The 11,839-nt window shown below is 44.5% G+C and overlaps 1 protein-coding gene across 1 annotated transcript; it reads right to left on the bottom strand.

Annotated features, from left to right (window-relative positions):
- Window positions 1–5,802: 5,802 nt before the first annotated feature.
- Window positions 5,803–9,619, bottom strand: LOC117146562 (run domain Beclin-1-interacting and cysteine-rich domain-containing protein). Its single transcript, XM_033312860.1, has 4 exons — window positions 9,232–9,619; window positions 6,918–8,791; window positions 6,700–6,853; window positions 5,803–6,628 (listed from the first exon to the last, which is right to left on the bottom strand). Exons 1-4 carry the CDS (start codon window positions 9,487–9,489, stop codon window positions 6,434–6,436), a joined length of 2,481 nt encoding a protein of 826 aa, XP_033168751.1. The 5' UTR covers window positions 9,490–9,619; the 3' UTR covers window positions 5,803–6,433.
- Between the last annotated feature and the right edge of the window lie 2,220 nt (window positions 9,620–11,839).

Genomic DNA, 11,839 nt, shown 5'->3' with positions numbered 1-11,839 from the left:
TGTGATGTGCGCTGCGTTCAGGTATTTCTTCTTCCGGAGCTTGTACACACGCCCGCGATCGTCGGCGCTGGCGTCCAAATGCTCGGCTGGTGACAGCAGCGCGGCTCGCGGCGGCGGTGGCGATGTCGACGTCGTGGTGGCGACTGCTCCGCTGGGCGCTCGCGTCTCGGAAAAGTTCTCTATGCCGGCGCCTCCAACGACCGACGCCTGCTCCTCCTCTTCAGATCCACGGATTGGTTAAGCCCGCTTGGAAATGCACCTGCAAGAGGTAGATAAATCGAGTTAATAATGTTCTTGAGCATTTCGCCATCTATAAGCCGGATATATCCAGCAGTATCGAGTGTGTAAAAGCGGTAATTTCCTGTATCCAGAGGGAAACAAGAGTCGGCCTTTCACGGCCACGGGAATCAATTAAATGTTTAGCGATTCGCGTGCTGGTGATCCGCCCTTCGCCTGCCCCCTCCCCTCACCTTCCCCTTCCCCAAGAAAATACGATACTCCGCGGCCAATGCATTTCCCACCGCCACTCCCATCCATCCACCCATCCATCCGCCTTTGATTAGCCATTTGTGTAATTAAAGTGCGTCGAAGGACTGAACAAATGTCTCCATTCCAATGGTGGAGCACCGCCTCTTTTGGCCACTGCTTAAATATTCTGGCGACCAGAGTTCCAACCACAAAGTTGTCATCTTGTTTGCACAATTTCCAATTGCCTCGTTATAAAGTAATTTTCATCTATTGATTTTCACTTTATTTGCACTTTCAATAAGGCACAATTGTGGCGGGCTTTCAACTGGGAAACGTTGCCGCAATTAAATATTGATTGGCAGCGAAATTCTTGCAATTGACGCAATAATGGAGTGCGAAGGATATGCACAAAAACCGAGGGCCAATTATGGGTCTATTAATCTATAAAATCGATAAAGGGTTTGAAAATTCCAAAGATCCCAGTAAAAGTGATTTGCAATCAAGAAAATACGCGGATTACACATTTTGATGATCTATTAACTAATCTAATCTAATTCATCGATAATGACTCGTTTATTAAGATGTCATTAAGATATGCAGTGCATACGCCACAAAGGCTTTATTTTTCTGGCTTTCAACAATTCAAACTCACTGCGATTATTCGATTTTAATATAACAGCGACACGAGTGTGCCATATACCAAATTAGTTAGCTATCGATTTATGGCAACAGCTTAGGGCCCAGATTAACGCGACTAGAGTTAAATATTTGGCAGCCATAAACCGAAATATGATTTTAATTGGCAGCTTTATAATCCGCCAGCCGACGCACTCAGCGATATAGAAACTAGAGCCACAGTTCCAGACATACGACTTATACGACATACAGGTGCAAGTGTCAATAAGTCGATCGGCAGACGAGGAGCGAGCAGCGAGGAGCGAGGAGCGAGGAGCGAGTAGCTTATCGCCGGGCGATAGCAACTCGAGCTATGTACATACATATGTATGTACATATTTACGACAGACATAATGGGGCGACTGGAATTAACGATCGGCGGGCGATGGCAACGAAAGCATTATTTGCAGATAACTCCGACTCGACTCCCAATCCGTTCCAAGACGATCCGCGACCCCGATTCGATTCGATTGGTCTCGATACCGATTCATACTCGTCAGTTTGATGGTCACCGGAGACTTCGAGAACGGATTGACTCAGCCAAATGTTGAGTTTGCACTGGTCGTTGGCCTAGCCAGCACTTTGGACGTGCTGGCATTATAAATAGATCGAATAGCTTATCTGATATCTGATTATTGAACTTAACACTTTGCTTCCGACGTCACTGATACTCGTACATATGTGTATGGTACATGGCTGAGTATATGGAACTCGATCGCTCCTCTTCACGTGATTCTTGATTCCAATTAAGGAATTTCGACTCTATCTTATCTGGCATTTATACCCAGGTTTCGCTCATCAGATGATTTAGTGCTCTTAGTTAACTACATTTTTTCGGATATTAATTCGGCTGTTAATTCTTCGTTATTAAACGCAATCCTTCTCTCACTTGACTTTCAGTTTTGTGTATTTTTTCTCGACTTTATAGCGTATGCACCCACACCAACTAATGGGAGCAACTTGCTCTTTCCAGTTCTCACTGGCCTTTCTGTGCGAAACATGAGAGCACCTGATGCTTTTGGCCTTATCTTATCCAAGATATATATATGATGTTTTCGTACTTCTCTGACATCCATTTTCCATTTATCTTGTATTTATTTGATACCCCAGACGCACAGTGCCTGCTAATAATCTCCCCACTACTCTTTCCGAATCCTGATTTAAACTTCTTTTCTGGTTTGTGCTGCTTTTCTAACTTAAACGTGTTCCCAGATTAGATCCTCGTTTCCCTACACTGGCACTGGAATGCTTACATGTCCGTTATCTCGCTTCACTTTTTTACTATCTGCATAAAATTACACAACTAATGATGGGTAAACACAAAGGGGGGAATCGTATTTATAGACCGGTCGCCGCTATTTGAGTTATCATTATGATAGAATTTGCATAGAGTGGATTTTTTTTATACTTTCGGCTATTGATAAGGTGGCAGGCGGCTGGGATTCGATGGGTGGAAAATTAACGGAGCCGAATTCAAGTGCCGGATTGATTCAAGTGCCTGCAACGCGTCACCGGTGGCCTTGGAGGCGGGGCTGCGATCTGGGCGCGGGATTAGGGGCGTGGCCGGAGTTAGGCGGTTTCGCCCAGATAAAAAATAAACGCAACATGACAATCAGTCATGTTTCCACTATCAACTGACTTTTGATTTCCGATACGAATCGGGAGCACTGTCAAATTCCATTTCCGTGCAAAAGGCTAGGTTATAATAATAATTCTTATTCGAATGTCTTGGGTTAGAACTTGATAATGATATTGTGTCATAAATGAAATGAAAACTACTGTCATCGGTACAGTCTTGAATCATACTAAAAACTGGCATAAAAAATTCCATCTTTCGTCACACAATTTGAATCACTATCCTTTTATATTTCTGTATTTTACAATGCAACCATTATGGGCATTTAAGGGTTCAAAGTTCATTGATAAGCGAGTTGCACAAGTTTTTTGCACTTAAACATTTCGAATATACCTATTTCGTTTGCAGTGTAAGTGGATCCCCTATCGAGATGATGTCGAACCGAAAACGTCAGCAGTTTCACTTAGTTGATATCGGTATCGAATCGCAGCTTATCGCACCAGACGAGGGACTTGCTCCCCCGGATGGGATCGACTCCAATCGAATCGGATCGGATCGGAATGGATCGGATTCATGTCTCTGGGGTGGGCGTGTGGAATCAGCGAATTTGATGCGTTCGCAAGTGGCCGTGAAATGGGCATGTAGCTCTGTACATACGTACATATGCATGCTTGTATTGTTCGTATGGCAGTATGTACATATGTATGTACATAAGCCGGTCGGAGCGAAATACTCCGCAATAAATAAGTGTGCTTAAGTAATTGCATTGACCGATGGCCCCATTGAGCAAATAAGTCAACAAAACACAGAACTACTCGACGAAATGCTGTCAATACAGTAGCACGTTTTGGCGAAAGATGAACCATGAAATTATTTCAGGTTGTGTTAATTGAGATGAGCTTTTCATTTGAGGCCATATTTCGATACCATATATTCTTTTTTAGAGTGCCATAGACCGGAACAGGAGTTCCAATAGCGAGTGTGAGCTACAGTTACATTCGCAGCCTTATATGACCTCATCCACCCAGCAAATCCAATGCGTTATCCAACTGGCATTTCATATGGGCAAGTCAACGTTGGCGAGGCGACAGAAGGAGCAACAGGAGCCAGCTATCGACCAAATAACACGTGTCCTAACGACTCAAAGCACCCGATAGTCGAAGGTGGGGTAATACTAGGTCGGGAAAGGTAGTACTTGTACTTAAGTACACATGTATGCGTATCTTTGGGTTTAATTAAATGTGGAGCGTTCTATTTTTATGCGACAAATATCAATTTGCAATTGGGTGACATGCAGTCGAATAAAATGTAAACACAAAAACATATATAGTAGTATATATAGTATAGTAAATATTCGTTATGTACAAGATTAATGTTAGGCTTTGAGGAAGAGTTCATATAATCAAAGGATCTAAAGGATACCCTTTATTTTTGATTAATATCATTTTTTGTTTACATCCACGCATGTTTCGCATGCCCAACAGATGGCGCTATCTTGCCAATCTATGCTCCCTATTCTTTTCTATTTTCATTCTTAGTGTCGCTTGTCACGCAACATTCATTCACTCCATGTACCCTGTAATTACAGGGTATTTCAAGTTTAGCCTCAATCAGCTGTTTTTCTGATTGGTCTTTTTGCAATGGCATGGAAGCAGGAAAAGAAACAGAAACCGCAAGAGAAGCGGAAAAAAGTGAAGCAAATCAATAATATACAATATTTTTGTTTTTGCTCCAAGTGCAGGGTCACAGTTGACCTTCACATGGATGTTGTGGTGGAGCGAGAGGGGCGGCAGAAGTGTGAAATTCACGTGGACATTAATTTATTGCTGGTGGGAGGGAGAGGGGTTGTAAAATTATGATTAACTGCGGGAGCAAAGACAATATGTGTAATACAGCCGCTATCTCGGTCGCTCTTGCGCCGCTCTATGTGCTCTTCTTTATACTCTCTTCCCTGCTCACTCATTTGCATTTCGTTTTTGGGTTTTTTTTTTGTGATTTTTGGGACAAGCGGCCGGCGTTGTTGTTGTTTCCTTTTAAGTGTTTGTTTTTTTCCGTTGGCGGCGACAGACATTTTTAATAGCGAACACACACTCGCACACACACGAGCACTCCTAATTTGCGCATGTGTGTGTGTGGCGTGAAGAGGAAGAGCGAAGTTTCGGAAGTTTTTGTGTCATCTTCCTATTTCGCTGGCAATATTTACCTGTTGATTTAGTTTTCGCCTATTTGCCGTTCTCCGCTCGCTTTCCCGATATTCGCCGATAGCTAATTAGCAAACAATCGACGGCATTTATTTATGCTCGTAATTTCGCATTTGCCGCCGCGCACACAAGCACCACACACATGTACACACGCACTGCGCAAAAAACAAGAACAAAAACCGTGTACGAACGCTAAACGCGAAGTTCGAAGCGAATTATTTTCAATTTGAGAACGAAAAATTCAATGCGCGCAGCGTGAATTGCGATTGGTAACTAATGAAATAAATCCATGGTTCACTTCGCGTTCATTGCGGTTCGTTCGCTCCGATTCCGAAGTTTATGGGGGCAAACATCACGAACTAGTTGCAGTTCGAGATTATATGTGCGATGCATGTGGTAGTTGTAACATAGTTTGCTATTGAAACGCTTTGTTTGGCCAAGGGATCTTCTAAATGAATGTACAATAAGGTTTTGCACTATTCGAACTGCTATTATTTTGTTAGACTGAGTTGTAGTTCGCAATTTAATGACGTGTACACCCGGCTCATACAGAAAAGCACTAACGCGTTCGGCAAAATACCAAAGAACTGGTTCTTCCCGGTATGGAAACATTTTTTAGCGGTTTCTAGGAATTTCAATTTTCGGACATTACAGTTAATTTTCATAACTATTAAAGACTTGCAGCTTTATTATATTTCGACATTGCTCAAAATTTTTTTTATATTATTATTATTATTGTTTTCTCTACTTCACCCATCAATATATGTACACAACTAAAAATTTCAACATTTTTTATTCACAGAGCCAAAAAAAAAAACAACATTAGGGGTTCCCCCCTCCATGACTCACATAATAATGGCTCCCAGTTAGAAAAATATAGTATGCACAAAATATTCGTATCGTATTTGTTATATATGTATGTATAAAATCAACATGGGTTCACATCTATCGCTTGAGGTAAACGATTTCATAACAGTTTTGGTAATTTAAATGGTTATTTACAGTAGTTGTATAAATAATCGTATTTGTTATGTAAATATATAAAATCACTAGGGGGAAGTGTTGAATTCGACCTCGGAAACTATAGGTTAAATATCCGTTTTTGGCTTTTTGAAACATATTTTAGAAAATTTAGTGTGTAGCTAACATGTTATTTGTTATTTATTAATAAGCAAGCATTTTAATAAATATACTTTCTTAAATAAATTCGTCTTTTCAAGGCAAATAAGTGATGTTTCAATTGGGTTTTAGTTTTGTTTTATAGCAAATGGATCCTAAGAGATTTTTTATAAACAAATTACTTGCGGAAAGCAATATGTTATAGTTTCAACAATATCTTTGCGAATAAGCATCTTTATCTTTAAATAACTATGCAAATTACAAAAAAAAACAAATTCTTATCGCCAAAACCAAAATTTGAAATTTTGTATATACAGTTTCCGAGGCGAAAGTGGATTTCACTACATTTCTTCGCCAATTCCTATCCTGTCCTTCGATTTTCTTTGATCGGATGTTAGCTGGCACGGCTTTGAAGACGGGAGCACCTGGGACACGGATCGACTTGGCTGCGACACCGACTCCTATCCTTCCAGCAGCCGATGTGGAAACAGGCACCGCACCGATCGCAGCGCTGGACTTTTCGCTGCCACGGATAGATGAGCTCACCGCCCTTGCAGTGCTCACAGACGAAGGCACGACCTGTGCATAGCTGAAATATATATAGGATCAAATAACAATGAATGAATCGTGCTTTCAGCCATCCCATTTCGGATCACTAACCACACAGTTGTGGACGTGCTGTTCGCTCAGTGCGATCACCTCCTTGATGGAGCGATTCATGCTGGTGTTCTGCACGTCCACGAAATCGCACATGGACCACATGTCCGGATCCTGGGTGATGTGCGCCGGAATGGCATTGAAGAACGACTGCTCCCTGCACAGAGAAGTAAAAAGAAGTGATTGCATAAAACGAATTGCTTCTTTACAGTCCCACTCACCTCGTTGCAAATCGACAGTTGGCTATGAATCCCTTGACCGCCTGCAGTTGCAGCCTCCTCTTTCTCGCCTTGGCCAGTTCCTTGTGCTTGTACAGTTGGCTATTCAGATCCGGGACGTGGAACAGCGGAAAGGCGTACATCTGCTCGATTAGACGGTAGGCAAACGAGCAGACTGGATAGCAGCGAAAGTCCCAGGAGCGCAGAATTCTCGCGGGAATCGCAGAAATCTGGTTGCGATGACAGCCGGTGCACAGGTATTTGCCCAGGTAAGTGCAGTAGCGAAAGTGTTGCTGCAGGTGCTTGGCCACCCGCATTCCACAGCCGGCACAGCGATGGTTCTGCTTTTGCAGCACCTTGGATCGGCTCTCCGAGGGATGTTCCGTGAATATAATCTGCTGACGCGGCGGCGCCCAACTGGAGGTGCCCCTGGTCAGACTGGCCTGCTCATGATCCTGTTTCGGCGTGGGCAGCGGCAACAGTTGTTGCGGTGCCTCCTGCTCGGAGACCAGCCACTTGAGATGTCCCAAACGGGGCAGCTGCTGCTCACTGAAGCGGGATATAAGCTGGAGACCCACGGCCTCAGCACTGTGATTCTGCATGCCGCCGGGAATCTGCTCCGCATAGGGCATCAAATTCGGCTCCGACAGATTATGGCTCGTCGGACCCGCTGGTCTGGCCAGTCTCCTGCTCCACTTGACGTGTTCTATGGCCGTAATGCAGGCCTCCGAAATCCTGAAGTGGGCGTTCTCCTTCTCCAGTTGTGTATTGTTGTGCGTTTGCCGGGACATTTGCAGGAAGGAGGCCAGCGATTGCTGGTCCATCTTATCGCTGCCGGGCGTAATGCTCACAGAACTGGACGCTGTTGTGGAAGTGGTACTGCCGCCGGCTGATCCTTGAATATCCCAGGGAGCCGACGAGATGCAGGCTGTGGAGGCTGCCGCCTCGTCCAGCATGCTGACGCCCTCGAAGAGGGTGTGCTGCTTCTTTAGCTTTCGACCGTTCACGGGCAGGAAGGTGTCCAACATGCCGCCATCTCCCGAGGCATTCAGATCGTCGCCGACGCCGCGGTGAAACCAACTGGTGTAGAGAGGCGGCGAGCCGAAGAAGCTGCCCAGATAACCGCCCACTGACGTGGACGCTTTGGACGCCTGTTGCAACTTCTCGTGCACCTCCTCTGGCACTTCCTGGGGCGTTTGGTCGGTCCAGATCTTTATGTCATCACAGTTGATCAGCTGAATGCGCCTGGGACTGTCGTGGGACGAACAGGAACTGGTAGATGGGGCATCCAAGTGATCCTCCCTCAGCTTATGGCTTCTGGAGCTGCTGAACGTTTGGCAACGCCGTCTGAATGCTGCTCTATCGTCCAGCTCCTCGTCCTCCTGACTGAGATTTGGTAGGCTCTTCAATCGCCGCAAGAAGTTGCGTTTCTGCAGTCTCTCCTCCGGCACCGCTTGTAGTTTGGGCGATATGCTAAAGTTCGGCTGTGAGCAAGTGCGTCGGTGGCGCACCTGATGCCTAACTTCCAGCTGGCTCAGCAGTCCGCTCTGGTTGAGCTGGACAGCCGTTAGGCAAACGAACAAGGCGGTGGCATCACCGGATCGTCGCAGGAAGGCCTCCTCGCTGGGATAGTACAGCTCCATTAGCTCCGGATCGGAGACCAGCGTCTGCAGGCACTGCGAAAGGCAACGGGCACGCAGGCAGCGGGTGGTCCACTCGCCGAGAAACTCCTCGACGCCGTTGGCCACTGATGCACTGTCTCTGGCAGCGTAATCCGTTCGATAAGGCTGCGGTTTGGTCTGCTGTTGCTGTTTTCCCGCACTGGCCAGCAGAAACTCAAAGTCGTCCGCCAGTCGGCGAAGTTCCACGGGCTGCAACTGATAAGAATGGAGAGTGAGGCGTTGCATAAATACAATTCGATTGCAAAACAATGGGGAAAGTCTACGACACGCGCGCATCGAGTAGCTGATACTCTCTTTATGTGGGACAGACATTCAGGGAAATTCATTTGAATACATATGTAAATGTTTATATCATATTTGATTGCTTACTGCAAAGAGCTGATTGCATAAACTTTAGAGACTCCCTACTTTATAATTACTAGTTGGTATTGGGTTCACTTGATTCTTTAGAAATATTTACAGCTGAACCAGCTCAATGTTTAGCTGATTTTTCTTTAAATTATTCAACTGCAATTACAATGTACTACATAGTGCAAGATGAATGATCAAATCAACATGCCGCCTCGCTCTAGGTGTAGGGTATCACCGTGATGTGTGCGATGCATTCGGGACTTCCACGGGCAAATGCGACTCACCAGTCCATGCTGCAAAATCCTGGTGCAGCTTTGGGCCAGCAACTGCAGTCCGTCCGTCGATTTGGCCGCACGGAACCAGAAATTCGTTGATCTTCGCAGTTCCGCCAGCAGGGAATTCCTCGCTAGCTGCTGCTGTTGTTGTTGCTGTTGCTGCTGCTGCGGATGGTCATGGTGATGATGCAGTGCCTCGCCTGCTGCGTACACCGCGCCATCAATTGCGTCTGCTGCGAACGTGGGCGTTGGCGGGGGCGTGGTCATGGCTGTGCACACTGTCAAAGGGGCGCAGGGGGGCGGAGCGGTTGCATATTCGCGGTGCGCGATTCAATTGATTCGAGTATCTTCAGCTTGTTTTGATTGTTTTTAGTGCGATTTTGTTGTTATTGTTTGATTCGATACTAATCGATGTGTCCGAGCCCCATCGCCAATCGATACCAAGTGGTCGCAGTTTTTCGTTAGCGTAGACGGCGTGCTTCGGTTTGTGCCATGACTACGGCGGGTCTTGTACCCGCTAATAGGCCTTGATAGTGTTGCTGGGCTGCCGCCAGATGTCGCTCTGTGAACAACACCTGCTGTTCCCACTATTACCGTTATGTGTGTGGGCGTAGTCTTGCGTTTGGGATCCACACTTCTGATTGGCCCAGAGCGCCATGGAGCTGCGCAGTGTGGAAATTTCCAAAATGTCAAAATGCTGGCCACGCCCCATAAATGGTTTTGAACTGTTTCATCTTCTTTCTTTTTCGTCGACTGCGCTGCTTTGGGAAACACTCTTCTTCTTCTTCTTCTTACCTTTGCTTTATGTGTGTGTTCGTTGGCTTGTTTGTTTGTTTGTTTGTGCTTCGTTTGTCGTATAAGTGATGAGTCAATTAACCCAACATTCCTTTCCTGGAGGCCACATATTGCTTTAATTAAACAGACAAACAAAATTGCAGCAGCAGCAACAACAATATCGCACTACTTTTGCCACCATTTTGTTTCCAGCTCCGCCCACCGCATCCGTTCCACAATTTGTGACTTTTGCCAAATAAATATTTGCATTTATTTTCCACACAAAAGCACACTCGGACACACACACACGCGCACATCGTATAAACACACGCACACACATGCAACCTTGAAACAAAAGCAAGAAGAAGCACTGTACTGGGCTCTTAATTAAACTTTAATTACTTGTAATTAATAAAGTTGATTGATTTGCTGGCCATAAAATAAACGCGCTTTATTTGCATTTTTTTCTCATGTTTTTTTTCTTCTCTGCTCTCGTTGCCATGTAAATAATGCACTTAAAGTTAATGGCGATTTTTTGGTAATAATTTATTGGCTCTGAGTGCTAAATATTCTAGTAGTACAGGACTTTGTCTAAAAATCAGAGACGTATTTAAAGCTTATAGTTTAAACCTATATTGTTTGGAAACGGTTTTTATATATATTTTAAGAAATCACTGCATTTCACTGATTTTTGAGTATGCTAGCTTAATAAGTGGTATTTTTTAGACGCCTTCCACATTTTGTTGGCAATTCTTTATTCTCAATTGTCTGCACATCTGCACACAATCTTCCAATCAGTTTTACCCAACACTTTTCCAGATAAGCTCTCCTTTTCAGCAATTAAAATCCCTTGAGCCGGAATCATTTATTCCAGCATCTTTCTGTAATTATTTCGATTCACCCGAAAAACGCCCTGATATCCCCCATTTGGGAATCCAAAGTGGCCCCCGAATGTATGCTGCAAATTTGCTTATTAGCTACACAAAAGTTTTTAAGCAATTTCGGGGATTAATTCGCTAGGAACAGGAAGGATCTTCTCGAAGGTTTTGCATTCCCCGACGATGACAGGATTAATTGAATTTTGTGTGGGCGTTTCTGCAGGGCAAATCTTGAAGATAGTGTCTGTAACCCAATTTAGTGTTGTCTATTAAACTATTTTTACAAGCAACATAGAAAGCAAACATTTGGCTTTCATTTACTACAGCGGAGAATAATAAAGATAAGAGATAAGGATAAGAAATCCGTTCATATTGCATTGCATTTTCAGTTGTTTATTTTATTTTCCAGCACTTGGTGTTCGATTTGTAATAGGCCTCCATTGTGGGTTAATTTTCCATAAATATTGGGACTTTAAGTGGCTCACTTTTAGCAGCCATAATTCTTCGTTTTGCGCCCAGACAAATTGCCGACTCGAGGGACACTCATTATCCTCTGTCCGCAAACATTTCGTGCTGACCACGACGAGGATGATGAAGGTGATGATTGGGTGACGATGATGGACAATGGGCTGTGTCAGCCGCAACATATGCAGATGGATGGCCAGTGATATGGGTTGGGAATAGGGATACGGCTTGGAATAGCGATGGAAATAGGGATAGGGATAGGGATAGGTGCCGGGATATGCAGAGGGCGATGCAAATTGCTCTGGCCAAAAGCAATTGAAAGGAAGCAAAACAAAGGCGGCAGACACACAAGTAGGAATAGAAACCGAAATAGAAGACGAGAAGACACTCTATCTCCCTCTCGTTTCCGCAGACTACTGCACAGTGGGAAAATTGACAATGGACGTTGAACAATGGAATAGAACTGAAAACAAATTTTGCATGCAAAATGCAACAAACAA

The sequence above is a fragment of the Drosophila mauritiana genome, chromosome X (genome assembly GCF_004382145.1).
Source record: "Drosophila mauritiana strain mau12 chromosome X, ASM438214v1, whole genome shotgun sequence".
NCBI lineage: Eukaryota > Metazoa > Arthropoda > Insecta > Diptera > Drosophilidae > Drosophila > Drosophila mauritiana.
This window is presented reverse-complemented; position numbering and strand designations above follow the sequence as displayed.